The sequence below is a fragment of the Indicator indicator genome, chromosome 16 (genome assembly GCF_027791375.1).
Source record: "Indicator indicator isolate 239-I01 chromosome 16, UM_Iind_1.1, whole genome shotgun sequence".
Classification (NCBI taxonomy): domain Eukaryota; kingdom Metazoa; phylum Chordata; class Aves; order Piciformes; family Indicatoridae; genus Indicator; species Indicator indicator.
This window is the reverse complement of record NC_072025.1, coordinates 15,989,970-16,016,991: the sequence shown is the minus strand read 5'-3', so window position 1 is coordinate 16,016,991 and position 27,022 is coordinate 15,989,970. Positions and strand designations below refer to the sequence as shown.

Below are 27,022 nucleotides of genomic sequence, written 5' to 3'. Positions count from 1 at the left end.
AGCTTGTGACATTCATGTGTTCAAGTGTAGGCTCCAAGAGCCTTGCATATCATATAGTTCATATACAGGGGAAAATGAACATCAGTCACTGAATTCTATATGAATGAAGAGATTCTTGAGTCTGTATTAGAAGCTACCTCTGATCTTTTTTTTTCTCAAGAATCAGACTCCTCCTCCTCTTCCTCTTCCTCTTCCTCTTCATGAGGTTGAAGACTGAGGTGTAGTTCAGTTTGATTGATAGCAGCCTCATTGTCCATCTGCCCAAGAGTCTGTCACAATAAAATCATTTATCTTGCTCATTAACAATACTGAGTGCTTATCAAATCAGTATTAAAACTGCAGTTACAGAGTCTTTCAGAACTCCCAGTACTAGTACTGTTGACTGCAAGAGCTCATCACAGTGACAAACACCAGTTCTCCACAGAAGAGCTTCAACTAGTTCAGGCTGTCCTTCTATCTAGTAAAACGTTCAGATATTAACTGTACCTCCACCACCTGTGATCAGTTGGTTAAATCAGCTTTTTAGTCAAGAGTATGAGATACAGCATTTAACAAATGGTGAAGGGAAGCTACACTCCCAACCTTCCTGGAAACAACATGCGGCTTTCAGGGGTGGGAAAAGGTGAAACCCTTGAAACATAAACCAGCAACAAACTAGATGAGCTTTTCTGATCAGCACAAAGTCAGCATTAAGAACTCTAAAGCAAAACCATCCACAGCAAGACTTACAGCCACTCACACGAGCCGAGCTCCCTGCTCCCTGTCCCTCAAGCTGGTGAATGCTACCAGACAGAGAAGGACTTCTCTTACTTGGTGAGGGTCCACTGCCACTAGTGCTGAAGAGTCTGCTGTGTTCTCCTCCTTGGCCCTGATCAGAGACTGCAGTGCCAGCTCTTCCACCTGCAGACACGGGCACACAGAAACCTTTGCAGTCATTATTTTTTGGACTCATTGAATACTTTAAATTCAGTACTTTTGAATAACGACAGGGGCTTTTAAATCATGTTTCAGCACTCTTAATACACAGCAGCCCACCAACGACCGAACATTTACCGCAACACCAAGGGGACACCAAGGGGGCTGTGCTGAGCTTCCCCTTTGTGGCACGGTTAAGGCGCGGAGGCCACCGCGAACGGGCGAGCCCCTCGAACCGCGGCCGGCAGCCGCCCTGGCACCACCCACGGCCACTGTATGCATTAACCCACACAAAAATAGCAAAGAAAGGCGGGACAGGCCCGGCCGTGGCCGCGCCGCGAAAGGACCCTGCCGAGCCGGGGCAGGCCAGGCCAGGCCAGGTCAGGCCAGCTGCCCGCAGAGAGCCCGGTGCTCGCCCGCCCCCTCCCTCCGGCCGTGGCGGGTGCCGGTGGCCGCCCGCCGGACCTTGAGGCGGGTGAGCTGGTCGTGCAGCGCCGCCTTCACCCGCAGCAGGGTCTCCTCCTCCTTGCGCAGCTCCTGCAGGCGGCTCAGCATCCTCCGCACGGCCAGCCGCAGCCCGCCGCCAGCACGCGGCGCGGGCCCAGCGCCCCCTGCCGTGCTGGAGGACCAGCTGCAGGCGCCGCTACGTAGCGTCAGGCCGCCATTTTGCCATCCCGGGCAGCTGCTGCCACCTCGTGGCCACTGCTCGTCACAACCCCTTGAAACCAAGAACGGGGACGTCCCACTCCCAGCAACGATCAGCGACATCTTTCTCTTCAGGAACCCACATGTCCGTGAGGGTGCTGGAGCTCTGAAGCAGGCTGCCTGGAGATGTTGTGCAGTCTCCCTCGCTAGAGAGATTCTAATGGCATCTGGACAGTGGGGTCCTGAGAAACCTGCTGCGGGTTGTACTGCTTTAGCAGGGGGGTTGGACTGGATGATATCCAGAAGTCTCATCCAACCCCTCCACCCCCCCAATCTTGTGCTTGGATTCTGAGCATGCACTTTAAAATCCACTTGAAACTGCACAACCTCCTCAGAAAACAACACCAGCAGTTCTCTGTTCCAAGAGCATTTATTAACTGTAAACCCACAGTACAGTTTGCTGAAGTGGATGAAGTTCTGCAGAGGGTTATGCCTCAGCCTTGGTAGGAGTCTTGGCAGTCTTAACCGCAGTCTTTGCCTTGGGCTCCGCTGGGGTCTTGGATGCAAGCTTAGCCTTGGCCTTGGCCTTCCTCTCTTCCTTAAGTTTATGCTAAAAAAAGACAGAAAAGATTGTCAGCACCTGCTCTGAAGAACTGAACTACTTTATGACCACCAGCAGCTGCCCTGCTCACTCACGTTCCGTTCATGACGCAGGATGGTGTTGCGCCGCATCGTTTTGGCATAGGGGTTCAACTTGATCATGATTCTCAGATTCTTCAGTGGATTCTTCTTCAGGACTCTGCGGCGAATCTTTTTCCTGAGAAGAACAGACACATGTCACGATCTCACTGCACAACTCGCCTTCTTTTGTATTTTCCCTGAGATTTGGGGAACCACAAATCTAGCAGTTACACCCAGAAGCTAAGGGGATCCCAGCCTTGCCCAAGATCCTGTTACAGGGATATTCCTGATCTCACTACAGAGTCTCACACTTGGCCATCACTAGAGACTGCACTTGGCATTTGTTAGGTAAAAATTATTACTTTGGAGCACGCAGAGCCTTCTGGATTTCCTGGCTTCTCATGATTCTTCCAATGTCTGTGTTGGTCATCTTGTGCATGGGCAGGCTGCAAAACAAAACATTAATTGTGTAAGCGAGACAATAAAACCACAGCTAGTTCAATGAAAACAGGCTGTTTAGGAAAAAAATATCAGCATTTATTTTCTTTCCCCAAGCAGAACCTGCAACGCTCATGGGCTGCTCCTCCACACTTGTTCCAGCCCACTCAGATGCATCCAGTGGTGGCTGCACTTACTTGTAGTCACTCTTGAGTGTGGCAGCCTTGCGCCAGGTGCCGTACAGATCATCCAGCTTGCGGAAGGCACTTTCTGTCCAAATGCAGAAACGCCCAACGTGGCCCCCGGGAGCAAGCCTCAGCAGGTTTAGCTTGTTCACATCAAGAAGAGTAATTCCTACAGAAAAGCAGACAAAGCAACCCCTTTAATTTGTAATTAAATCAGGGAATGCAGCAAGACTGAGCAATAAATAGACTGGAAACAACGCAGAAACAGATCAGGTCTAATTAATTTCTACATTATATATGAGACTCTATTAAATCTTTAATAAATAAAATCTAATAAATCCTTTGTCCAGCAGCAGACTCAAAGTTATCGTTAACTACTCCAAATACAGTTTAGGGTTGGTGACAGCCATAAAAATTTGTCATTGGTGTCTTTAAACATCAGTAAAACAGATTCTCATGCACAACATTGACTACTTCAGTGAGTCAGATGTTCCACAAAGATCATGTGTTTCAGAAACACGGACCAATGAAGTGGAATCTCATCATTCTCAGGAGTCTCCCAATAAGGCAGTGGGTGTGTTCCAAGTGGAAGTTACCTGGGATATTCCGGAATGCTCTAATGATACCATTGTCCTCGTTGTAAATGATGCAGGGTCCCCTGCGCTGGATGCGACGGCGATTCCTCATTTTACCCTTCCCAGCTCGCATGCGCTGGGAGGCATAAACCTAAATAAAAACGGAACTGGTCAATGTCTAAAGTAGTCCAAATCCAACTGATTTTAGACACAAGACTGCTTTAGTCAGAACTGGACAATCGTCACTGCTTGTCTGAAACACGGACCAGTGAGGAGTTCATCATTCTCAAGAGTCAAAAAACCCAAACGATTAACATTTAGCAACACCAAAGTGAAGACAACTAAATACAGAGTAAAAAAAATTGTATTTTTTTTCAAGTAGCAGTACAAGAGTTTTGCTACCAAGAGCTTTCCAGCAGCATCAAACCAGAAGAGAACTCTCTGGAATTCCTACTCCAACAGTGGCAGAATCCTAAGCACCTGGGCTTCGTTCTCAAGGACATTTGTCAACTCACCTTTTTGATGTCATTCCAAGCTTTAAGCTTCTTAAGCAGCAGAACAGCTTCCTTGGTTTTCTTGTAACTCTCAACTTTGTCCTCAACCACCAGAGGAAGCTCTGGGATCTCCTCAATGCGGTGACCTAACGAAGATTTTACAAGACACTGAGTTAGTCACTTGCCTTGTGCGTTCAGACATTAGATCTCAAAGCCAATGGAAATTAAATTCATGATTCAGGCAAAGTATCTACAGCAGTGAAATTCCAGTGGAGTCCCACAGGTCTGCCTCATACAGCATTTTCTGTACCTGAGTATGAAACCTTTGGCCTCCATGAAGAGGAATCAAACTGAACTGTTACAAGCTTCAGAATTCAATTTCACCTTCCATAAATGACATGGGACAAGACTCTTGCCATCAAGGCACACAGAAGTGCCTCAGCACCACCAAGCTTCCACCACCACTTGACTACAAAGTACCTTCCAAGCTGTAAGTAACGAAAATACCCTCCTGCTGAAGGACTGCTCCTTAAACCCTTTAGAAGACGATTTATATCCAGAGAAGCATGTAGAGTAATCACACAGTAACTGACACTGCTCAGGCAAACATCACCAGGCAGAATTCCCACCTTTAGACATGACCAGCGCTGGAAGGGCAGACGCTGCCAGGGCAGAGCAGATGGCATAACGCTTCTGAGTTGTGTTCACTCTGCGGTGCCAGCGGCGCCAGGTCTTGGTTGGGGCAAACATGCGGCCTCCACGACACATCTATGGATCTACAGTTAAGAACAACCTTTTGGAAGCTTCTTTTATTTGGTGTGACTCTCTCATCCTTGCTCAGCGGTAAGTGTTCGTCAGCCATCTGTCCCAGTACACTGACAGCAGGCAACTGTCACTGAGCACAGAGTAAGACGCAAATTACGACATCATGGCAAGATGGGATGCACCATGAGATGTTCAAGCTATTCACCACTTCTGCAGTGACCATTGAGAGCTGCTGACTATTAAAGCAACTCTGAATTTGCATGAAGTTCTAATCACAAGTGTCTCAAATCTTGTGGTCCACATTCCTGCACAGAGCCATTACATAGAATCCCAGCATGGTGGGGGTTGACAGGGACCTCTGGAGATCATCCATTTCCCACTGTTGAAGTAGAGTCACTGACAGCAGCTTGCCCAGGATCACAATGTCCATGTGCATCTGCAATCTCTCCAGAGGAGACCTCACAACCTCTCTGGAAAGCCTACTCCAGGGCTCCAGCACCCTCACAGGAAAGAATTTTTTCCTCCTCTTCAGATGGTACCTCCTGGGTTCCAGTTTGTGCCTAGAACCCCTTATCCCGTCTGGTGGCACCAGTGAAAGAGTATGGCCCCATCCTCCTGCCTCCCACCCTTTAGTTATTAATAAGTATTGGCAAGATCCCCTCTCAGTCATTATCTCCATCAAAAGATACCATTTCACATTTAGATAATTAAAAGCAACTTGCTCACTGAGTTCAGTGCACCCTATTCGCACAGCAGCTATTAAAGGATACGTTTCCAAAGGCACCCTGGCCAGAGCGGTGAGTTCCACCACCTCGCACTCGAGGAATACGAGCAACAGCTCTCCCAGTACCCCAAGACTCAGCACTGGTCTGGTGACCTGGAACAGAAAGGTTTTAACTTGAATCTATTTGACAACACAGCAGTGTTCCCACACTCACAAATGAGCTGAACTGAGGAACACCAATCAGAATTTCCACTGTTATATCATGTGTCTCAGAAACACGGACCAATGAAGTGGAATCTCATCATTCTGGTAAAATAAATCCTGTCAGGGAAATGAACTACCATACTGAAGCTCTGCTTAGGTCAGAATCAAGTATCTTAACACACTCATTTCTGAGCCTGATCCTCAGTTTGGGGGTTTGGCACTGAATGGGCACAACTGTTCCTTGTGGGTTACAATGCTTATACGAAACACCATCCAAAATAAGCTGGAAAATCATGTTCCCAGCACAAATTTCTTGGCAATCAGGAGCTATCTGCACCTACAAGCTTCTGAAGTAACTCTAGAAAATGCCCTTTTGCCCAAGTTCTTTCTCAACAAATGCCTCAGGTAAGGTTCACATGGCCAATGTGGAGGTGGGATTATAAAGTGCTGTTTTTCATTTGCGCCTGACACACTTTCTGACATCATTCATTTCACATAATACCCCAGAAACACCCCAAAAACCTTTCAACACTTTGCTGTTCAGAAGAAGAAAATGTTATTATTACACACAATTTAAAAAAGTATTACTAATCAGAACAGTTGCCTTCTATACCAAATCCCACTGAACAGTGCTTCTCTTGCTTCAATTCTAAATTTGTCTCTATTTCAGCCCTCCTGTACTAAAGCCACAGAATGCTTCTGCATTTCTGTCCCTTCTGGGGTCCAGTCATACCTGCAAGCTCACTGACAGCATAGGGCTGCCTGTTGTTCTTGCGGAGATTGGTGTGAACGAAGTTCACCACGTCTGGGCGGATGGGGGCCTTGAACACAGCAGGCAAGCTGACATTTTTGCCTGATGCTTCCCCCTTCTCGGAGTAGACAGATATTAATGGCCGAGCACAAGCCTGAAAGAGAAGGAAGAAAAATTCTTCAGCACCAGTCACTTTAAAATGTTAGCACCCAAATTCATCAAGTATTGCTCAGAATGAAGGAGTCTGCAGTTCAACAGTGCCAGCATGCTGACAGCAGGCAACTGTCACTGAACACTGGATAAGACGCAAATTACATCATCACAGCAATAATTCTCACTTAAAACACGGCCCAACAGCACAACCCACATTCAGAAATCTACACCTGAAGTTTGAAATTCAACAGATTTCCAAGTCGTTTGTGTAGAACGATACAGAATTTACTGCCTGGGCTGTTTACTAACACCTCCTACATTACTTCCTATCTACTATGGAAAATGTCCTGTGTTTCTTCAGTTAACCAAAAGCTTGTTATTTAGAGTATATTTAAGAACTGAAACACTGCAACTAACCTCTCTAATACAATACAGACACTCACAACGACTACAAGCAATCTGACTAATTTTTTGTCAGGTATGTGCTCTCTGAACAATTCCTGGTGCCTCAAAATTCAAGGTGGAAAATTTCAGCTGCTAGCAGCAGCACTTTTCTTTGAAAAAAGCTGTAGAGATACACAATAATGGCTTGTCTGAACAGCACCCTATAAAAATAACCTCTTATTAATAAACTACATTTGTTATTACTTACCACACTTGTTGCAATAGTATAGGCAAAGAACCTTCCTTCCCTCTTGCATTCACAATTAGCCAACCAGCTAACACCACCTAACTCTGGTTGCTAGCAAAGCACTGCATCTTGGAATTGGTGCAGAGATCTCAACACAAGCACGCAACAAACTTGATGAGAATGATGCAACTATAACATAACCTGGATTGTATCAGCAAGTAAAGCTGTTAATTTGCAACCTGGTTCCAGATCAAGGCATCTTAAAGCCTGTTTCAGAATAACAAAAATAGAAGGGATGGGGTTTACATAAATCTTACTCTCTGCGGGCTCCGAAGCTCCCGCGTGGTTGTTCTGCTTTAAAGAAACACATCGGGAAAACAGAAAGCCCTGCCAGAAGGCGATGCGGGCCGCATCTTTTTCAGTACCCCAGGCAAGGGTGCCTTCCAGCCGTCCGAGCCGAGCTCTCGACCGCAACCCTCTCTGCGGCTCGCCCCAGCCGCTCATCACTTCAGCCCTCCCGGCCCGGTTACCCTACACGGGCTCCACGCGGCAGGCCGAGCGCTGACGGCTCCAAAATGGCGGCCGGCCCCACGGGTCCAGCCCTGGGGTGGCCCGCGGCACAGGGCTACCCGCCGATACTAGCTCCCACCAGCCTGCACCCACCAGCCTCCCCCGATCACCGACGACCCCAGACTCTCCCAACCCACCGCGCTGCCCCCGCCCGCGTCTCACCATGGTGGTGGTGGCGGCGGCGGAGCACCTCGTGCTCCCGCCCGTCCCCGCCTCAGCCCCGACCGGAAAAGGAAGATTTCAGCACTCGCCCTTCTCTAAGAGCGATGTTCTTCCGCGCGGAGCTTGCCAGCCTCTGTCATGCCTCATCGGTTTGCTCCCAACTCCATCCGCAGACCGAGCTCCTTGGCATACTCCGCGATGCGCCGTGCTGAGCTCTCTCCCTCCCGGGGCTTCTATCGCTCTCAGTCGTGTCCCAAACCGAGAGACTCTTTTCTGGCGGAGGGATTCGGCATGACGCATCACCCAGTCTCACAGAAATTGTACATCCTGATAATTTTTTTTTTTTTTTTTTAACATAGGGAGGCGAATGTAGAGAATAAATATAAATAAAGTCCACTCCTGGGGGGAAAGAGTAATTTTTATGATTTCCTTGGGCTCCTCTTTCCGGATATAGTGCCGAGGGGGCGGGCTCGGCGCGCAGTTCGGTTGGGGCTGGCGACGATGGCTGCGGAGCTGCGGAGGGCGGCGGCTGTGGAGCTCTACGGACACCTCCGCCGGTAGGGCTCCAGATGGGGATGCGAGTGGGACCCCGGCTTGTGGGGAGGCTGCTAGGGCTCTGAGTGTAGACCTGTGGTGGTTTATTTTGGGCTGACGAGGAATGTCGAGGTCAAAAACTTTACCTTAAGGTTTTCTTTTCTTACAGAATATATGAGGGAGGAAGAGAAAGTCTTCCGGAGCATCCATATCTCTTTGAGGTAAAGATCTATGAAAAAAGTCGTGTGACCTGAGTCTGTGTGTTTAAAACCATCAGCAGCTGAGATACTCGCGGTGACATCACATAAAAAAGAAAGTGTATGCTAGCAATACCTCTTTAGACCCCCCTCCATTTCGGGATGTAGGAAACCCGGGGCACCTGAGTGCCACAATCACCGCCACTCTTCATCTCCCTCCTCATTCCCGAGTTCCGCCTCATTTTTTGCACCTGCGAACAGTTAACTCGTTTAAAATGGTTGTAAGGGTCAAGTATAGCTGAGGGTGTTTTGAGGGCGGGTGGGTACCTTGTGTGGCTGCTGGGAGGAGAGATCTGCTTCAGCAGCTGCACTCAGTGTTTCCATGCTTCAAACTTGCACTTTCTCCTGGTGTGCTTTTTTTATTTGAGTGCTTTTATTGGCAATGGGGTAGCTGTAGGAAAATAGCAATTGCTCCTAATGCCTTTTGGAGCGTGGGAATAGCTGGAAAATCTAATGCTATTTAGTTGTATTAATCTTGGGATTTATAGAAGATTGATAATATGTGGTCATTTAAAATCGAAAAATGTGGTCATTTAAAATCAAAAAATAGACTAGATGTGAAGAATGAAGCGATGTTTCTCTGTGCATGGAAAGCTGAAGATGGATAGTCTTCATTCTTGAAAACAAGCTTGAGTTTAATGTCTCCCGTGTTTAGGACTCTCATGAAGCGTTCAGAGAAATTGATACTGTGTAGAAAAACATGAAGAATTCTTAAGGATGCCAAATAACCTAAAAGGCATGCGCAAGCAGTCGGTTTTCTCATAGCAAATTTGATTTTTAATAAGGTAATTCTGTGTTGGTTAGTTGAAAGTTGTTGCATTTTCACAGCTGACTTTATTCTATCTGTAACTGTTCTCCCTGAAGTAAGAAAGCTCTAGATTCAGGAATGGTTGGAAAACTTTTTGTGGAATTCAATAATTTTGCAATTTCTGTTAGAAAAAGCTGCCGAAAGGCAGATTTTATATGTAGGGTAATAGAAATTCTGTTTTTTATTTTTGTTTTTCCAGAGTGATGTAGAGATTTATTTGATTGGTGGCAGTTGCAAAAGTCCCATTGAAAGGTTTTGGAACGGAAGTGATATTGTCTACGTTTTGCAGAAAGCAGTAAGTGTGTATGTCAGTAATTAATTAACTTTTTCTTTAATGTAAACTAGACTTCTGAATGCCCAGCAAAGATTTTTCACGTACTTTGCATTTTTTACCTCCCTGTGCTTTCACTTAAAGAGACACAATGAAGAAAGTGATTCACTGGAAGTGTCAAAGACAGATGATGCCATTTATGCCTCTGAGCTTTTACCAAAGGAGAGTTCTGGACCAGTGTCTCTGCCTGTTAGAAGGGCAAAGTAAGTATCAAAGGTCTGCTTTCCCTTTTGATGGACTTTTCATATTCATCTCTTCATTGTCATGTTCATCTCTTTTATGTATCTTTTCATATTCAGAGCCTGTAATATTTTCAGTCTCTCAGAATTAAATTACTAATTGGTTTAATGAGGAGATGTGAGCATTTTTATCTTGCAGAATGGCCATAATACTTCTGTGTAAGAGGTAGATTTAGGCATCCTTGCTGGCATCTTCTGTTTTCCCTGTTTATATTTCTAGGCAGTTGATTTCCTTATATACAATGGTCCAAAATCCAAACATGACCCATCTGAAGATCTGTGACCTGGTTGTGCTTCCTCCCCTCTGGGTAAAGTGTGATGCTTCTGATCCTGAACGTACTTGTTGGCTTGGAGCTGAGCCTCTCAAAGCTGGAAAGAAAATCACAGGGATCACTTTACACATGGTTACATGTGATGGTAAAGTTCTAATTGTGCATATAACATGCAGTGAGGAAAGCTTGAAAATGTGGGAATATTGATGTAGTGATGCTTTGTCCTTTGTGTGATGTTGTCTTGGTGCTGCTCTATAATTCCTTGGTTTTAAAAACAAGAGCTGGGGGGGGGAAGAGAAAAGATATTTACATCCCATTTTGTGTGTGAGGAAGAACTTTTTTATATACTTACAGCAGCCCTTTCTGTGCAAACTTACTTTCACTTAGCAAATGCAAATTGCTACCATTCCACTCCCTAAGCAAATGCTAACTCTTAGTAATCGTTTCTGTGTTAACACCAGCTCTTAACAGAAGAGTGCCTGCTTCCTAAAAGACAGCATGAGTTGTACTTGACCCAATGGAGTCTTAATTCTCAAGTGCCAAATGTGGGTTTGAATCTTAGCTTTTTTTTCCTTCCCTAGGTCCTACAGCTGATAAAACCCATTTTGCAAACCTGGAGGAGCTCAAAACAGAACATAAAATGAGACATCATTCATCTGTTGTAGGTTTTTATGGTCTATCTTTAAGTTTAAAAACTTGGGGTTTGGATTTATGAAACTGATTTTAGGAAGCTTTATAGATTCTGCTTAGAAATTCACCTTAATATGACTGTAGTAATAGTTTCTTTTGAAGTAACATTTGAGCTTCCTGTGTCATAATACCTTTGTCTGCTATTCAGCCTTTTTGTATGTATGTGAAATGCCTTGAAAACTATTTTGATTAATCAACCTTGTGGGTTTTTTTTTTTGTGTTTTTGTTGAATAATCTGTTCATCCTAGGTAACGACAAAAGGATTTGCCCAGTATGAACTTATCAGAGCTGCTGCAATAGAGGACACAATTTTAGAATCTGAAAGTAATATTTATGTTGATATTACCTGGAATACTGTGAATAAGATTCTGGAGACACCCCCACTAATTTCACCTGCCACACTGGTAAGTCAAGAAGAAAAAGCAATCAAACAAACTCTTTCCAGGGCTTATACCATGACTTGTGTAAAAGATAACAAATCAGTTTGACTCTTGATGTTTGTGTTTGATATTCTTTACATAAGCAAGACAATGTGTTCATAATCTAAAGTATAAATGATGCTAATGTTCACTTCACTGATGGAGAATTTTAGGACTGTTAATTTGTAACGTTTGCAACTGACATGAACTTCTGGAACTTTCAGAACATCACCCTGGAGCCTGGGGACCCCAGGAGCCCTGTGTATCAGATATACAGACAACTGCAGTTTCTCCTTGTGAGTATAAGTGGGACATTCCAATTTCAGATTTACATGGAAAGGTGATTTTGTGTGTTAATAATTTACTTTATTTAAAACCCCATCAGATGTTGCAAAGATAACTTTAAGCTGTTGTTTTAGAATAAACTTCAAGTTCAGCTTTAGGGAATACAAAGGGGATAACTCATGAACACCAAAGACAGGAAATTCTAAAAGTTTCAAAGCTCATGGTTAGCTGTACAGAGAGAGACATGTGATTCTTGGAACAGTTAACTACATTTTGAAGTGTGACGCATGCAGAAACTCAGATGAACTGATCTGTGTTGGTTTGATTTCCATGCTGCCTTTAGGCCTTGGCTGATGGTTTGAAGACAGGTGTAACTGAGTGGCCTGAACCAATGGAGTCTGAATCAGCTGTTGATGTGGTCCAGGAATTTCTGACTGGTAATTTCTGCGTTTCGTATGGGGAGAGATGAAGGAAATTCCACATACAATTTAAGTGTACTGTAATGAGAGATGTTAATTTCTGTGTTATAGCTGCCTGCACAAAGCAGTTAAAGAGGTTAGTTAGTGCATTGCTAATTTTGGGGTTTTTTTTCTATTATCTCGTGTAAAAGTGACAATTATTTCCTTTATAAAATGACATAATATGTTTAAAAAGCAATTTGAGAGAGTTCTGGATGCATCCTTCAAGTTACCTGACATGTATATGAGATTCTGAAGGTGTGAAATGTCCCTTCAGTGGTGAAAACCAATACTTTGATAACATTTTAAATGAAGCATCCAAAATTACTGATTCTTTCTGAAAACTGTTGTGCACAATGTACCCTGTCAGAAGTTTCAAATACTATAAAGCTGATCTAAAAAGAGAATTGGATGTAGGAGAACACCAAGAAATTTTCATCTTTTTGCGTCTAAACTTTTTTAATACGTAGGTAAAAAGGCAAAAGATAAAACAGACAAAAACTATGACAAATACCTGTGGAAGAAACCCCGAGACACTTCCTGACCCACTTGATCTCCATTACTTGGAACTTAATAGTTAGATAAGAAAAATGTAGTAAAGGTATATGGGAAAAATGTATAGCTTAGAATAAAAAATACTGGGAAATTATCTTTCAGAATGTATTCTTACCTTGTGAAAACAATTTTAAAGTTGACAAATTCTGTCTATCAGCCATCTATCAGTGTATTTCTTAGTTATGATGTGCCAGGAGATTTATACAGGTGACTTGGTATATTACTTTGTTTTTCATAATGCTAAAATTAATTTTCCTCTCTATTAGATTTAAAGAAGAAGCTTGAGGGGTATTGTGTGTCTGGAAACAGCAGAACAGAGGTATGTGTGATTCCCTGCCAATTTCTGTGCAGTAGGTTCTCTGGAGAAGGGGAGAAATTAATAGTGCACCCCATTTTGATCTCTGGAGAGGAATTGAATTCATAAGGCCTTCAATTCTTAGGCATCCTTTTCTCACTCGAGTCAAACTCTTTCAGGAAATCAAATGTGACACTGCTGCAGTGGACAGTTCCATTGCATCAGCCTTCACTGAGCGAGGAGACCTGGATTTTGCTGAACAATTGTGGTGCAAAATGAGAAGTAAGTGTGGCATGACGTTATTTGCACCATTTTTTTTCCCTTTAATTTTCAGTTCTGTGCATGCATTTTACTGTTTTACTTTCTCAGTGAAATTAATATCAATTTCTCTGAGTTTTAAGGACTGATCAGCTCTTCAGAAAATTATCAACAGCTTTGTTCTGCAAGAGTTCATTGTAGGCTTGTGAGATGCTTCACTTTTTTACAACATCTTTAGGTAGACCAACATCTAGCAGAGTTGTGTTTTATTTGTGAGGAGATTTTATGTTTTATTTGATCATAAAAGGTACTAACCCATCAGTACTCATTCACTCTAGAACTGAAAACTTGATAAAATTTTTGTCTTTCTAGAATGGAAGTACAATTTTTAGGTTGAGAAAGCTGAATACAAACATTATCATTTCTGTAAGACCCTTCACAGTCCTCCAGTAAAACACATTTTTTACTTAGTACTAATTTTCAGATTAATAGTTAACTTTTAAGCTGTGCTAGAGATTGTAACAGTTCCTTTCTGTACAAGAAATGAAGTCATGCAACTTTTAAATCCCTTTCATTCCTGTTAGTGCAGCCACTGTTTGAATCAGAACTAACAGCTAAAATATGCAGTGATAACACCACTCAGTGTCAGCTGCACAATATGTGGAGGCTTTTGTCTTGCTTGGGGAGCAGTTAGTTGGATAAATAGATGCTATGAGTTCATATTCTAGATAGTTAAATTTATATCAAGTATTGAGCTTCAATGTGTATGGAGAGAATATAGCCAAAATGCCTGTATCTCCCTTGTGCTGTTCTCTAGGTCATGTAGTTCTGTAGTCTCTTAATTATTGTTTCTTTAGAATAACCTTTTTAAAATCCTAACATGACAAACATTACACAAAGCAGTTCCATCTGTCATTTCAACTCTCATTCTTTCAATGAGGGGTTTCATTCTTGCACATATTATTGACTTAACAGCTAAAGAGAGCCTGGATTTGTAAATAAAATACTGCACTTTTTTTTTCCTTAAGGTGTCAGTTCCTATCAGGAGTTGGTAGAGTGTTTCACACTGGTCATAAAATCCCTGGAACATGGTGAGATACAGCCCTGGGTATGTATTTGGATTTCACAATAACTTAAATTTTGGAGTTGTGTGAAGTAGAATATTGTTCTAGTCACTTCAGTGCCCCTTGTAAAAGCAGTAGCTTTTATATTAATTTATCAGAGTTTGTCTCTGTTTGCATGGTGGGGGTCTCCTAGAAGGGACTTCTAGGGATCATCTAGTCCAACCTCCCTGCTAAAGCAGGGTCACCCACAGCAGCTTGTCCAGGATCGGTGTTGGGGCAGGTTTGGAGTCTCTCCAGAGGAGGAGATTCCACAAACTTTCTGGGCAGCCTGTTCCAGGGCTCTAGTTCCCTCGCGCCAAAGAAGTTTCTGCTTATCTTCAGGTTTAACCTCCTGGGTTCCTGTTTGTGCCGATTGCTCTTTGCCCTGTCCCTGGGCACCACTGAAAAGAGTCTGGCACCATCCTCTTGCCTCCAACTCTCTATCTCTTGCTGAGCATTGAGAAGATCCTCTCTTTGGCTGCTCTTCACCAGGCTCAGCAGCCTCAGGTCTCAGCCTTTTCTCCTCACAGAGATGCTCCAGTTCCCTCAGCATCTTCATAGCCTTTGCTGGACTCTGCAGTAATTCTCTGTTCCCTACTTCTGAACAATGTTTATGAGATTTTGTACCAAGTTATGTCACAAGAAAACTTTTCCAATTTTTAGATTCATCAGGGGAGCAGCAGTTTGCTGAGTAAACTCATTCAACAGTCTTACCACAGGAAGGTAGAGGTTGTCTCCCTCACTGGCATCACTCCAATTCAGATGCTCTTGGAGATTGGTTTGGATAAGATGAAGAAGGATTATGTCAACTTTTTCATAGGTAAGCCTGGTATCTGCTAACTTGGGTAGAAATTCAAGAGAAAAGTTATTCCATGTAGGAAGGCATGAGTGTTTTAGTAACTGATCTCATCTCTTCTGTTTGCTGAAGTGATTGTACTTTTCAACTCAGTTTACAATAACTGTAGCTTGTATAATGTGCATTTCTTCTTCAATTAAAAAAAGGAATCTTTAGATTTTGAATTTCAAGTAAAATAAATAGCAGATTTATGTAACTGTGGATTGGTTTGGTTTCGTATCTGTTTGCTGTAGGTGTGAAAAAGTAAAACCCTCATGCTCTGTTTCTTCCTTTATGGATGTTGCTTTTATTTCATCTGATCCTGTGTAGCAAATCTTAATTTTATCTTTTTGTTTTCCTATTCATTGCACAGGCCAGGAGCTTGCAACATTAACCTGCTTGGTGAGATGCTTTATTATTGTTATTATTGCTATTCTGAAAGCAGTATAAAGTACTGCTGATGGTGGATACAAGTCATATCATTCCTATCAGCTGAGAAACTGTATTGCAAATCATGAGGATAGAACAATGGATAGCAGAAATGTCATTATGTTGTTGCCTTATCCTTAGATAATTTCCCAGGTATCTGATATGGGTTATTGTCAGAGAGGTCAGCAAACCATTGGTTATACTTTGGTGTCATGGAACTTTGTTCTGGCTCTGCTGAGCCCTTCTTAAAATTTTGGCTTCACAGAAGTAGCAGGAAAATGATTTTAGCGCACTGAGGATGTATTGTACCTCTAGAGACTGAGCATCCAGTTAAAAGTAGAAGTTGTTTACCCTTGCAGGATTACTTCATTTCCACGTCAGTAGATCTACAAGAGCAAGTTCATCGTGTTCAAAAGCTTCACCATATGCTGGAGATAATGGTCAGCTGTACAGTCTTGCTTCAGTTTAAACATGAGAACCTCTTCCCTTTGACACAGTAATTATTTCATTTATACTTCTTGCTCTTGAATGATAACAGCAAATATATTGTCTTCCATAGTTGTGATAAACTCTTAAAAAAAATCCCAAAGCAGGCCTCTTTAGTGCTGTGTTTGGATCTTCCTGCTCAAGTAAAACTGAAACCCAAAGGAAATAATAAATTCTGAGAGTATAGTTAATTTTGCACAAGGTTTACATAGTCTTGCACAATCATTTCTCCAAATAAAGTTGGTAACTGGTGTAATCGATTGTAATTGCTTCTTATTGTAGAATTTGCATGAAATATTACAAGGAAAACCCTCTAAATGAGAAGCATGTGTTTCAACTGCCCATCAGACCAGCTCTTGTTATGAAGTTCTGTCAAAAGTAAGAGAAACTTCCGTGTCTGAATTTCTATACTGCAGTTGACTGAGTACTTGACTGAATCTTGACATAACTTGATTATTTCAGCAATCACCCAGAAATATGGAAGGTGGAAATAAGTAGTGGACATGGACCAAAGGAGGTTAAAACAACATGGCAAGTTAGTAGTAATCCTCCAGTTGAACATATGACATCAAACAGTACAGGTAAGGAGTGTTTGGGGTGAGAGGAAATAATGGAAGTATGTACTTCAAACCAACTCGTTTTTTATACTGGGTTGAGTGGTCTGAACTTTTTCCTACTTAATCCTCAGCAAAAATCAAAACAATATTTTAGTCTTTTAATGAAAGGGTGGAATGGTGTTTATAGAACATAAAAAGTTTTCAGGAAGTGGTGACTTGCTGCCTTCTGACCTGTGCTGAGTTAACATTTTTGAAGTTAAAACGATAGAATAGTTCCAAAAATGACAAAATTAAGTGTTCTCCACAAGGAACGAGGAAAGCCTTCACAATGAAGGTAGTGAAACACTGAAACAGGTTGTCCAGATATGTGGTGGAGGCCCTATCTCTGGACACATTCAAGTTCAAACTTGATGGGGCCCTGAGCAACAAGCTGTAGATGCAGATGTTCCAGTGTAGATCATGTGAAAACCCATGAGAATGGGGAAGAATCAAGCATATAGACTGGTGTAGAAATAAGTTGCCTTTTGGAGGTGAGGTTTGATACAGGGTAAAGATTTCAGGACAAAACCAGCTCGACAGAAGTGTTCTTTCTGTGTAAACTGACTGTTTGAAACCGGTTCTGGAAGCTGCTACATGAACCAATCTCTGCAATTTCTCCTTTGTAAGAATAGTGGCTAATCATATCTTTTTCTTTTGATCTGTGCAGGTCTCTTTTCTGACTCTACAGTTAATGGAAGCAGTGAAGAAAGGCTGTATTTTATTACAACGGCTCGCTGCAGTCAGGTGCATTTCATATAAAGGCACGTTGCCTTGCAGGCAGGCACTGGAAAGGTACAGTAAAGGGAAAGCTCAGTTCTATCTATGTCCCACCAGTACATTTAGAAACACACTGATTTGAAGAAGAGTACATCTGAGAGAGTTCTTTGGCTTTAGTGTGCTTGAATTGTGACATACAGGGCCGTAATTCAGCTGTACCCATCTAGTTTGCTTAGAAACGTGCAATTCTGAATATATAATTTATTATGCAAACTATAGTAGATTTTTTTTTTTTTTGCTGTTGTTTATATATTTACAAATAATAAAAGTTCTGCACTTTGGGGTTTTGAATTTAATTTTTATTCGTTAAGAATGCAATCAGACACTGTTCAAAGTGGGAATTACCTTCACCCAACACAAGCAATGTTGACATGTCTTCCTGGTGTCAAGTGATGTTCCAACATCCATATTTGAAAAGTTGTTCATCCAGGGTTCTGTGAACTTCTACAGGCTGATTTGCTTTGTCCCTGTGTTTATATTTTGGAGTATTTGTGGTTATTCTTCTCTCTCCTCTTCAAATTAATTTTTTTCCCCTCAATGCAAAGTGAACTATTTTACCAGTGTTGTCTTGGATACTTTGCACAACATTTTCTGAGAAAAACGTTCACCAAAATTGGCTGGGTGTAATCATTTCAACATGTTGGGATGGCAGCTGCCTGTGTTCTGATGTTGATTAGTGCCTGTAATGTTTTGGTAGTGTAATTTTAAACCATTACATAATGTAGTATATGCTGATTAAATCATCTGAGAGGTTTTTTTTATGCAAAATATTTCTATTAACTATTGGTAAGTAAGAATAAGGAAAACTCTAATATTCATGCCTTTTAAAAAGCTGTAAATTACTATCATTTCTGGTTTCTCCTCAGTAAATCATATTTCTTATTCCCTTCCTAATACTACATCTTAGTAACTCAATTTAATGTTAGTTTTTGAAGAGAAGCTAAGAGCAAAGTCTCCTTGGGTTTAGATACTGCTGCTCTGCATTCAGAAAATCCAGTGCAAGCTAAACAGGGAACTTGTGTGTTCATTTGCTTTAGAGGAATCATTTCAAGCACAACAGAAGGCAAATAGAACCAGAGAATCTGGAATAAATTTTTTATGCTCATGCACTTAACTTGCTGCTACCTGCAGTAAAAGTGACTTGGGAATGTCACATTCTGAAAGTGCCTGAATTGCTTATAATACACATTTCTGTGTAGTGTGTTATAAAGTCATAAGAGGGAAATCTACTTCCCTGTAAGCAAAACTAGAGAAGAGTCCTTGGTTTAAATCTGACTCAGCAGTTGTCATATTTTGTTAGTCACTTCAAATAATTCTTCTCCACACCTAAATAATAAGGTGTGTGTTATCCTAACTTTTAGACATGAATAATAAGTTATGTTTAAGCAATTACCTTGGAATATTTAAATCCTTTTCTGTTTTAAAATCATGTCTGTCTCTCTTCAAGTAGCAGTTACATGCTATTTAAAAGTCTGAACAGACTGAAATCAAACTTTGCAAACAGCTTTTAGTCACTTGAAAAATTTGAGCCACTTAAATCTCAGCTAAACTGCTTTCTGGTGAACAAAATGTATAGTCATTTCCAAAACAATAAGAAACAAAGTCTGCTGCTTAAAATTAGTAGGAATTCATGCAGAAAGAAAATGGACTTTGGATGTTGAGGAAAAAAAAATTGTATTTTTCTTTTGGGAACTGAACAGGGAAAAAACACTGTAAAAGTGCTGAGTGAAGAGGTAAGGTAATACTTTACTTTTACAGTGGTACAAAAAGAGGCATCTGTGATCGACTGTAACCAATACAACATAACAGTTGCATATTGTTTATTATGCAAAGTAAAGCTGTATGCAAGGATGGGGTTTTAACTGTGGTTTTGAAGGTAGAGTGTGAGTAGGACAATACTGATGAGTATGCAGAGTGTGAAAACTGTAGGCAGAACAATCTCTGTCACCTTTTCCATATGAGTAATCAGGGAATCTAAAATTTGAGAAATGAGTAATACATAAGAAATTTAATATTCTGGAACACACTATTTTTTCACTTAGAGTTAACAGATTAAGAATTATTTGAACATAGATGGCTAAAGTTGTTTTGTTAAATGTTGAAGCTGGCATAAACAGCAAACAAAATTCAGTAAGTCTGCAAAAACTGGAGCATATCCTTGTCAGTTTTTCCCTTTCTTTTTCTAATGTAAACTTTTGAAACTAGGTCAGTTCACAAAATTGTACTTGCTCTGAATTAGTGCACAGCATTATCAGTGGTCTGCTGTTTCTTAGGGAAAAGTATAAATTAAAATTGTCAGAGAAGTCCTTGAGAAGCACTTCACCTATTTATGATTGCATTGCAGCTCTTTTTAAAATTAAATGCGTTTATTTCATAGTGTTTTGCTCCACAGATAAGCCTCAAAGAGTTCAGTAAGCACACTTAGTTCACACAGAACTCAGCAGCTGGGGCCAAGTAGGATAAACTTGGCATCATGACTTTGACATTTTATACTGTGTGGAACTGATCTCATCTTTCAGTTGGTGTTTTCCATTACCACCCAAAGTTAACCTCTTGTGCTTCTAGGACCTACCAATGGTGGTATTCACAGAGAAATCCAAAATACAACTTCATAAAACAAGACAGAAAACAGATTGTTACCTGTAGCAAGGAGTTTCTGTGTGGCAGAGCAAGAGTCCATGGCCTTGTCATACCAGTTTGCCACCTGAGAAGGTTGATATGCAGTAGTTGTGTTAGATTGCAATGCTTTGTCTCATTCAGAGCAACTTCATCTGTCCCCAAATGATTGTCCACTACAGTTGATTTGAAACTACTTCATTCTGTAAACACATGGTTTTCTGAACGTTTCTTTGTAACTTTAAGTGAAATATATTTGTTATACATTTCTTATTGGTAACTGTTTAATGATACTTTTCAAAGCACATAACATATCCCACATTGTTTTCTACTAAGGTAGGATATATGTGTCATTTTCTGCTTAGAAATTAGAGTAGTGGTAATTTAGGATTCAGAATCTTTGATCACATCATTAAGGCTAATTAGTTTGTGAAATACTTTGGAAACAGTAGTTGAGGCTGTCTCTACTTCCTCTGTCTATGGAGGTCTGTGCATTTAATGCATCCCTTATTTACAGAACCAAAGTGCCATTTAGTGTCCTGTATTCAGGCAAGTTGTTTCATCAAACACAATGTGATTATTTGTCCATACATTGAAGGAAAAAAGAAAAAAAAAAAAAAAGAAGAAAGTTAGCAATTGACATCACCTCTCTTGGATTTGGGAATCCGTTTGCACTGATAATCTTTTTATAGTAGTCAGCCGATGCCTTTGGGTATCGTGGCTTGTTCTTGTTTTTAAAATCAATGTGGTAAAACCCAAATCTTTCAGAGAAGCCTTTGTTCCATTCAAATTTATCCAGCAGCGACCAGGCAGTGTAGCCTTTGACATTAACACCATCATTTAGAGCTGTAACCAGAAGACAAATTACTCTGTTAAACTGTTGCCTGTGTTTGTCATACTTAAAATATGGCTTTGTAGTTATACTGGAAAGAGGACAGAAAAATGAAAAAGTATAAAGTCATTTAGATCCTTTGGCAATGTTCTTTTTAGCTTGGCGGTACTAGAGCTCTATAAGAATGGAAATGAGGTGCAATTTCTCCTTGCTGAATGTAGAAACTGATCTATAGGAGTATTAAACCTTATGTAGGTTATTTATTGGGGTTAGGCTAGGTTGTCATTTCTGTGAACATTAGTCTAGTTTGCTGTCCATTTTGATCAGTGGCAATTATTTCTTCTCTGATATAAATTACAAGACCAAAACGTAACCAGAAGGTGAAAACACTCCAAAATCGTCACAGAAAGGCTCAGGTTGGAAGGGACCTTAGATATTATCTACTCCAACCTCCCCACCATGGGCAGGGACACCTCTCAACCAGACTCAGCTGCTGAAGCCCTCATCTGACCAGGCCTTGAAAACCCCTAGCGGGGAGGCATCCACAACCTCCCTGGGCAGCCTATTCCAGAGTCTTACTACCCTTATAGTGAAGAACTTCTTTCTAACCCAGTCTAAAGCTACTTAAAGGAATTTTTTTTTTCTTTTTGTAGTTACCTTTCAGTATTTCATTAATATATCCTCTCAGGTACTCCATCCGCCACTCGTCACACAGCTGGGTACACTGCACCTTTTCAGCAACTCCGTTCTCTGTCACGTAAATGAGAGGGTTCCCATACTGGGTCTGCACGTAAAAAGAGTTTTAGACTGGTTTGTATCAGCACAATCAATCATCTTGTTTTGACAGAACGTGAGATTTGTAGTAAAATGCATTAAAAGCAATTTCTGAGATTTACCTGGTTACCTTTAGTGAGACAAATGTGTAACTAGGAATGTAACTACAGGTTTTATTGAAAAAATACTGAATTCTGTAGTTTTCTGAACTGAAATTAAGGTAGGTGGTTTGGCAAAGAAACATCACCCCTATGACACTACATTGGTGAAACCTAAAAATCTAAAACAGTGGAAGTGCTTCATCTGCAGCTTCTGCATGCTACCAGGCATTTTGTTCACATCCCTTTAAAGATTTGCTCTTGTAATCACCTTAATGAAGTTGAGTAATCTTCTGAATCCCCAAGGCACAGAATATAACCATTTAGGTCCTGGAGCTGGCCATTTTGGATCCACCAGTTCAGCCAGATCACGGTCAGTGTGGTAACTGGATACTTGTAGAAAGGGAAAGCTCTTCTGTAGGACATAACGAGTAGTAAAGTGACCTATTCCCAGGAAATCCGATGTGCCTTTAATGTAGGCCTTCTCTTGCACTGAGAAAGTTGGCAATCTTGATGTCCCCAGGCCCTGTTGGGCACTCTTCCTACCTATCAAAATAATTATAGGAAACATACTTCTGAAAACCACAGAAATTTGTTTTCTTTACCTCACCAACAATAAAACTCCCCTGAGTTTAGTGTAGAGGACAGGTTAGTTTGATTAGATTTAGTTGATTGGATGGTGTTGGGTGAGAGGTTGGACTTGATCTCAAAGGTCTTTTCCTGGTTGATTCTGTGATTACTTTTTTCATGATTAAATAACCTTTCACCCTTTTGGTTTAGAGGAGCTGGGTACAGTTCAGGGAGAAGACAATGAATTGAAGTGTTTGTGTGATTGGATTTTGTTTGTTTTTTTGGTGTTTGTGGTTTTGTTTGGTTGGCTTTTTTTTTCTCCCGAAGAGCATGATAAATATTAACAGAATGCTTGGAAATGGAATATGATAAAAACAGAAATGCTGTGCTGCTGGGTACATTGCCTGCCATCTTCATGCTGTGAAACAAAGATGGAGAAACCCTGTAGAAATACAAGCGTTTGTGGTGAAAAACATCTGGATCATTGTCCTTAGGTGGCAAATACAGACAAAGATTTAACAGCTCTTGATTAGGCCACTAAAAACAGGCTCTTTTCTAGTGTTGGAGCACTGAGATGTGCAGCTCAACAGCAGCTCAGCCCTTTGGTTCTGCTGTGTCCCCCAAACTGCTCAGGAGCTGTGTCTAACTCACAGGACGTTTATTGTGTTCTCATGCCTGACTAAGCTGTATGGTGGATAGGGACAGAGGCTGTTCTGTTGTGATGTGCTGGGAGTGTGTAATTTATTCACATTGCAGTGAGTTACTGAGACTTACCTACATAATTCTTCATGACTTCTGGATAGTCTCCTCTGTAAATGGGGTTTGCAAACCATCCCAAGTGGAACTGAATGTATCTTTCAGCAGCATCTCGATCTGTTTGGTTGTGTGGATCAACAGGTTCACCCCAACCACTAGTTAGGGAAATTCCAACCATACCTTGAAACAAAGTGACAAATCTGCAGTCTGTGCCTAATCTTTAAGCCCTTAATATAAAGAGAAGCATAACTACAAAGTGAGTCCTCCTTACCTTGCTGCTCACTGCGCCATGTGGTATTGTAAGAGTGCCAGACCTTTGCATGAGTCTGTAAGTGAAAATCAATCCTATGCACATTTTAATCTGTTATGCCATGGCAGAGAAAGCCAGTGAAGATGAAGAGCAGTTTTTTGTACTAAGGGGTGTCTGAAAACATGACATAATCCTTTTTATGTGTGTTGTGGAAGCTTTCAATTCATATAAGGGGTCAAAAAAGCATTTATGCAAGATTCTTTCTCTAAATTCCAGGATGTTATATACAGCATTCAGCAGCACTGTGTTCTGTTCTTCGGGTGTCTTTGCCTAATTTATTCCGGGAAATCAAAGTTTATTTTTATAAGAGCCAGGCTCACTAAAGTCTCTTGCCAAATTCAAGTTAATTTCATAGAATCATAGAATGGTTTGAGTTGGAAGGGACCTTAAAGATCATCTAGTTCCAACCCTGCTGCTGTGGGGAGGGACACCTTCCACTAGATCAGGTTGCTCAAAGCCTCATCCAACCTGATTTTAAACACTTCCAGAGATGAGGTGTCCACAACTTCTCTGGGCAAGCCATTCCAGTGTCTCACTGGAACAGCAGGTCAGGATTTTACTTCTTGTTTCTAGAGTAACCTGGATGTTTTCTTATTCAACCAGTTTGAAACGTACTGTAAAAGAAACTTCACTAACAAGGGAACTTTTAAGTTATTGCAGCAGTCTCACAACAAGCACCTGGCATCTCCTGGGGCACCTGAACAATCTGGTTATTTTTAAACAGATGATCATTTTAATATGCAAGTTGGAAATAAAAACAGTGCAAAAACTGTATTTCTGCTTAAAGAGCAGAATCAAAAAACTTAATTATTTGCTAAAGAGCCTTAATTCACACATAATTTTACTTTAATGATATGGTGTGCTGCTTTGTATGCTCCGCATCCACCAAGCTTCAGTCCAGGTGCGTGCTCTCCCGTTTCATAACCCTTCTCAGCAACTGCCTACAAACACAGAGTTAGTTATTCTCTGAACAGCAGAGCTAAGAGATGTTCTGCCATCCTATGGACTTAGATCCTGTGTTCTTCTGCATGCTCTGTGGCTATCTCCATACTTTCCAGGCCCCTCTTTCCTTCCCCTCTGCTTGGCTCCTATCTGCTACCCCACTGCTTGGTAAGATGCTGTGGTTTGTTGGAAGCAATGTGTTGGTAACTAGCATTAGTGGATTTACTCACCAGCTTGCTGTTCCCTGATGAAAAAGGGTCATTCATAACTCTCTTAACTTCTCTGTGTACTTCATGTCTTAAAACTTTGTTGCTGTGCAGAAGGGAGCTTTGAAGCTCGTCTAGTCCAATCTCCCTTTCAGTCAGCAGGGACATCTTCAGCTAGATCGAGCTGCTCAGAGCCCCAAACAACCTTACCTGGAATGGTCCAGGGATGGGGCATCTACCATGGGATGCCTCTATGGGAAACCTGGGCCAGGGTCTCACCATCCTGAGTGTCAAACACTTCTTCCTTCTCTCCAGTTTGAATCTGCCCCTTTTAGTTCAAACCATCACCCCTTCTTCTGTCACAACAGCCCCTGTTCCGCAGTCTGCCCCTAGCATTCTTCTCAGCCCCTTTAAGTCCTGAAAGACCACCAGAAGGCCTCCCTGGAGCCTTCTCTTCTCCTGGCTGAACAATCCCAACTCTCAGCCTGTCCTTAAAGCACAGGGGTTCCTGCCCTCCTATCACTGTTGTGGCCTCCTCTAGCCCTGCTCCAGGTCCATGTCCTTCTTGTGCTGAGGATTCCAGAATCTAGCTGCTGAGATTTTGAACACAAAGATTAATGGCCTAAGTCTTTCTTTTCTCTCCTCCATTCTACTTCTTAATTTATTTCTCTGTAGTGTCGCTTCTATAGATTGTTTGGAACAGAGAAGTGTAATGGGAGTGACTGGAGGGAAAACATTGATAACTTACCCAAGGATTGCTAAAAGTAATCCAGTGTTTCACACGATCACCAAACTTCTCAAAGCACAGATTTGCATAATCATTAAAATAATTGATCATGCTTATGTTTTGCCAGCCACCATACTTTTCCTGGAGAACCTTCATAAAGAAGAATTTCAGGATTCAGTAATGTTATTTAAATTTTATCTGCCTATTAAGAGACTGGCTTTTGTATTTCTGTAGCTTAGGAGATTTTTCAAAGCTTCATTGTATATAAACTTCTATGTATATAAAATGCAAATGAATTAGAGATAATGATAAACACACTTAAATGCATGCAAGCATTCTTAAGCATTTTTCTAAAGTACACATAGTCCTTAAACGTAGAAATAAATTTCTTCTCAGCAACATTTATATTAAGGTATTTCAGTAATTTAAATGCCGCCTAACCTGCGGCAGATCCCAGTGGTAGAGGCTCACGATAGGAATGATGTCGTTTTCCAGAAGACTATTAATGGTGTCATTGTAGAACTGTATTCCCTTCTCATTCAGTTGCTCTGCTGATGAAAGACATGCACGAGAAATACCCTGGACTGCTTCTCCCATAACTGGAAAAACAGAAATCTAAAAACTTTAACCAAGGAGTTTTACATTACAGTGATGGATGTGTAATGGTTGCACTCTGTTCTGCAGACAAAAATCCCAGAAATGTATTTAGCAGCCATGTTAAACAACTATGGTACACAATCGTAGAGTGAAAGGTCCCTTCCTTCCAGCCCAAACCAAGGTCATCTAAACCTGCTGCAGCCAGCAGGGACATCTGCAACTAGAGCAGGTTGTGCAGAGCCCCAGGCAACCTGACATGGATTTTTTCCAGGGATGGGGCATCTCCCACCTCTCTAGGCAATCTGAGCCAGGGTGTCACTACCCACAGGGTCAAAGATTTCTTCCTTCTCTCCAGTCTCAATCTCCCTCTTTTAGTTCAAACTGTCATCTCTTGTCTTGTCACAATAGACCCTGCTCAAAAGTGTGTCCACAACTTCCTTCTCAGTCCCTTGAAGTCCTGAAAGGCTACCAGAAATTCTGGACTTTTTCTTCTCCAGGCTGAACCCAACTCATCCTGTCCTTGTGTACTCACAAGTAAAATTACTTCCCTGCTAATACCAGTAAGAATACAGTAGAATTGTTATGCTTACTTTTGATGCCAGTGGGCATGATCCGAGGCCATGAGATAGAGAACAAATAGTGATTAACTTTCAGCTCCTTCAGTAACTGAATGTCATCCTGTGTAAAGAAAAATCCAATCAGCATATCTCAAGAGCAGAATAACTCTTCAGTTACTCATTTGTCTTAAGTAGTCCTGAGTGCAAAACATCAACAGAAGAGTTGCAGAAAAGAGAATTCCATCAGTTACTTTCTACCATTTGCTTTAAGCTGATGGCTCTTTCTATTTGTATACTTCTTTTGAACCATTGGTTTTCTTCACTTCTGTACTATTTTGTGTTAACAGCTATGGGAACTGAATGTTTTCATCATCAAAGATAGGACAGAAAGATGAGTTGTGGTATTCTGCAGCACAATTATATTTATGTCATAATTTGTAATGTGCATGCCTTAAAATACAGTGTGAGCCCGTAGATCTTGAGCTCAAACATTTCATCTTAGACACAAAACCAGGAT

At 41.5% G+C, this 27,022-nt stretch overlaps 4 protein-coding genes and 5 non-coding genes across 11 annotated transcripts; 1 reads left to right on the top strand and 8 right to left on the bottom strand.

Annotated features, from left to right (window-relative positions):
- Window positions 1-94: 94 nt before the first annotated feature.
- On the bottom strand, window positions 95-1,470 carry SNAPC5 (small nuclear RNA activating complex polypeptide 5). Of its 2 annotated transcripts, XM_054388194.1 has the most exons (3): window positions 1,381-1,470; window positions 811-900; window positions 95-269 (listed from the first exon to the last, which is right to left on the bottom strand). In XM_054388194.1, exons 1-3 carry the CDS (start codon window positions 1,468-1,470, stop codon window positions 156-158), a joined length of 294 nt encoding a protein of 97 aa, XP_054244169.1. In that variant the 3' UTR covers window positions 95-155. The 2 variants fall into 2 exon arrangements, with proteins under 2 accessions (XP_054244169.1, XP_054244170.1); XM_054388195.1 differs by lacking the exon at window positions 811-900.
- Window positions 1,471-1,977: 507 nt separating this feature from the next.
- Window positions 1,978-7,951, bottom strand: RPL4 (ribosomal protein L4). The gene is made up of 10 exons (XM_054387967.1): window positions 7,894-7,951; window positions 6,360-6,531; window positions 5,469-5,575; window positions 4,563-4,701; window positions 3,955-4,079; window positions 3,461-3,590; window positions 2,877-3,033; window positions 2,604-2,687; window positions 2,257-2,377; window positions 1,978-2,170 (listed from the first exon to the last, which is right to left on the bottom strand). Exons 1-10 carry the CDS (start codon window positions 7,894-7,896, stop codon window positions 2,048-2,050), a joined length of 1,161 nt encoding a protein of 386 aa, XP_054243942.1. The 5' UTR covers window positions 7,897-7,951; the 3' UTR covers window positions 1,978-2,047.
- LOC128972419 (small nucleolar RNA SNORD18) lies at window positions 3,344-3,415 on the bottom strand. Its single transcript, XR_008489266.1, has one exon. It is a non-coding gene; the product is annotated as a small nucleolar RNA SNORD18 (small nucleolar RNA).
- Window positions 3,661-3,728, bottom strand: LOC128972421 (small nucleolar RNA SNORD18). The gene has a single exon (XR_008489268.1). It is a non-coding gene; the product is annotated as a small nucleolar RNA SNORD18 (small nucleolar RNA).
- Window positions 4,768-4,867, bottom strand: LOC128972414 (small nucleolar RNA SNORD16). The gene has a single exon (XR_008489261.1). It is a non-coding gene; the product is annotated as a small nucleolar RNA SNORD16 (small nucleolar RNA).
- On the bottom strand, window positions 5,659-5,732 carry LOC128972420 (small nucleolar RNA SNORD18). The gene has a single exon (XR_008489267.1). It is a non-coding gene; the product is annotated as a small nucleolar RNA SNORD18 (small nucleolar RNA).
- LOC128972415 (small nucleolar RNA SNORD16) lies at window positions 6,604-6,704 on the bottom strand. The gene has a single exon (XR_008489262.1). It is a non-coding gene; the product is annotated as a small nucleolar RNA SNORD16 (small nucleolar RNA).
- A 2,025-nt stretch (window positions 7,952-9,976) lies between the features above and the next one.
- ZWILCH (zwilch kinetochore protein) lies at window positions 9,977-17,502 on the top strand. Its single transcript, XM_054388038.1, has 15 exons — window positions 9,977-10,026; window positions 10,283-10,479; window positions 10,916-10,995; window positions 11,273-11,428; window positions 11,668-11,739; window positions 12,072-12,165; window positions 13,008-13,060; window positions 13,216-13,318; window positions 14,323-14,402; window positions 15,061-15,217; window positions 15,606-15,634; window positions 16,021-16,157; window positions 16,430-16,525; window positions 16,610-16,728; window positions 17,411-17,502. The coding sequence occupies exons 2-15, from the start codon at window positions 10,305-10,307 to the stop codon at window positions 17,500-17,502; spliced, it is 1,443 nt and encodes a 480-aa protein (XP_054244013.1). The 5' UTR covers window positions 9,977-10,026; window positions 10,283-10,304.
- Window positions 17,503-19,378: 1,876 nt separating this feature from the next.
- Window positions 19,379-25,462, bottom strand: LCTL (lactase like). Of its 2 annotated transcripts, XM_054388071.1 has the most exons (7): window positions 25,373-25,462; window positions 24,322-24,417; window positions 23,438-23,492; window positions 23,185-23,346; window positions 22,112-22,386; window positions 21,626-21,752; window positions 19,379-19,494 (listed from the first exon to the last, which is right to left on the bottom strand). In XM_054388071.1, the coding sequence occupies exons 1-7, from the start codon at window positions 25,460-25,462 to the stop codon at window positions 19,379-19,381; spliced, it is 921 nt and encodes a 306-aa protein (XP_054244046.1). The 2 variants fall into 2 exon arrangements, with proteins under 2 accessions (XP_054244046.1, XP_054244047.1); XM_054388072.1 differs by lacking the exon at window positions 24,322-24,417.
- Between the last annotated feature and the right edge of the window lie 1,560 nt (window positions 25,463-27,022).

What these genes read in the sequence shown, in the direction of transcription:
- RPL4 (XM_054387967.1), bottom strand. An exon ending in AGCATTCCGGAATATCCCAG is followed by an intron (nt 3,034 to 3,460) that starts GTAACTTCCACT and finishes GCTTTTCTGTAG; the next exon opens with GAATTACTCTTCTTGATGTG. An exon ending in AAGGCTCTGCGTGCTCCAAA is followed by an intron (nt 2,378 to 2,603) that starts GTAATAATTTTT and finishes TGTTCTTCTCAG; the next exon opens with GAAAAAGATTCGCCGCAGAG.
- ZWILCH (XM_054388038.1), top strand. Translation starts at nt 10,305, where the DNA reads ATGGTCCAAAATCCAAACATGACCCATCTGAAGATCTGTGACCTGGTT. An exon ending in TTATGTCAACTTTTTCATAG is followed by an intron (nt 15,218 to 15,605) that starts GTAAGCCTGGTA and finishes TTCATTGCACAG; the next exon opens with GCCAGGAGCTTGCAACATTA. An exon ending in TATGACATCAAACAGTACAG is followed by an intron (nt 16,729 to 17,410) that starts GTAAGGAGTGTT and finishes TGATCTGTGCAG; the next exon opens with GTCTCTTTTCTGACTCTACA.
- SNAPC5 (XM_054388194.1), bottom strand. Translation starts at nt 1,470, where the DNA reads ATGCTGAGCCGCCTGCAGGAGCTGCGCAAGGAGGAGGAGACCCTGCTG. An exon ending in ACCAGCTCACCCGCCTCAAG is followed by an intron (nt 901 to 1,380) that starts GTCCGGCGGGCG and finishes CCGTGTCTGCAG; the next exon opens with GTGGAAGAGCTGGCACTGCA. An exon ending in TGGCAGTGGACCCTCACCAA is followed by an intron (nt 270 to 810) that starts GTAAGAGAAGTC and finishes TTATTGTGACAG; the next exon opens with ACTCTTGGGCAGATGGACAA.
- LCTL (XM_054388071.1), bottom strand. Translation starts at nt 25,462, where the DNA reads ATGATCAATTATTTTAATGATTATGCAAATCTGTGCTTTGAGAAGTTT. An exon ending in TTACTTTTAGCAATCCTTGG is followed by an intron (nt 24,418 to 25,372) that starts GTAAGTTATCAA and finishes CTGTGTTTGTAG; the next exon opens with GCAGTTGCTGAGAAGGGTTA. An exon ending in AGTCATGAAGAATTATGTAG is followed by an intron (nt 22,387 to 23,184) that starts GTAAGTCTCAGT and finishes TTATTTTGATAG; the next exon opens with GTAGGAAGAGTGCCCAACAG.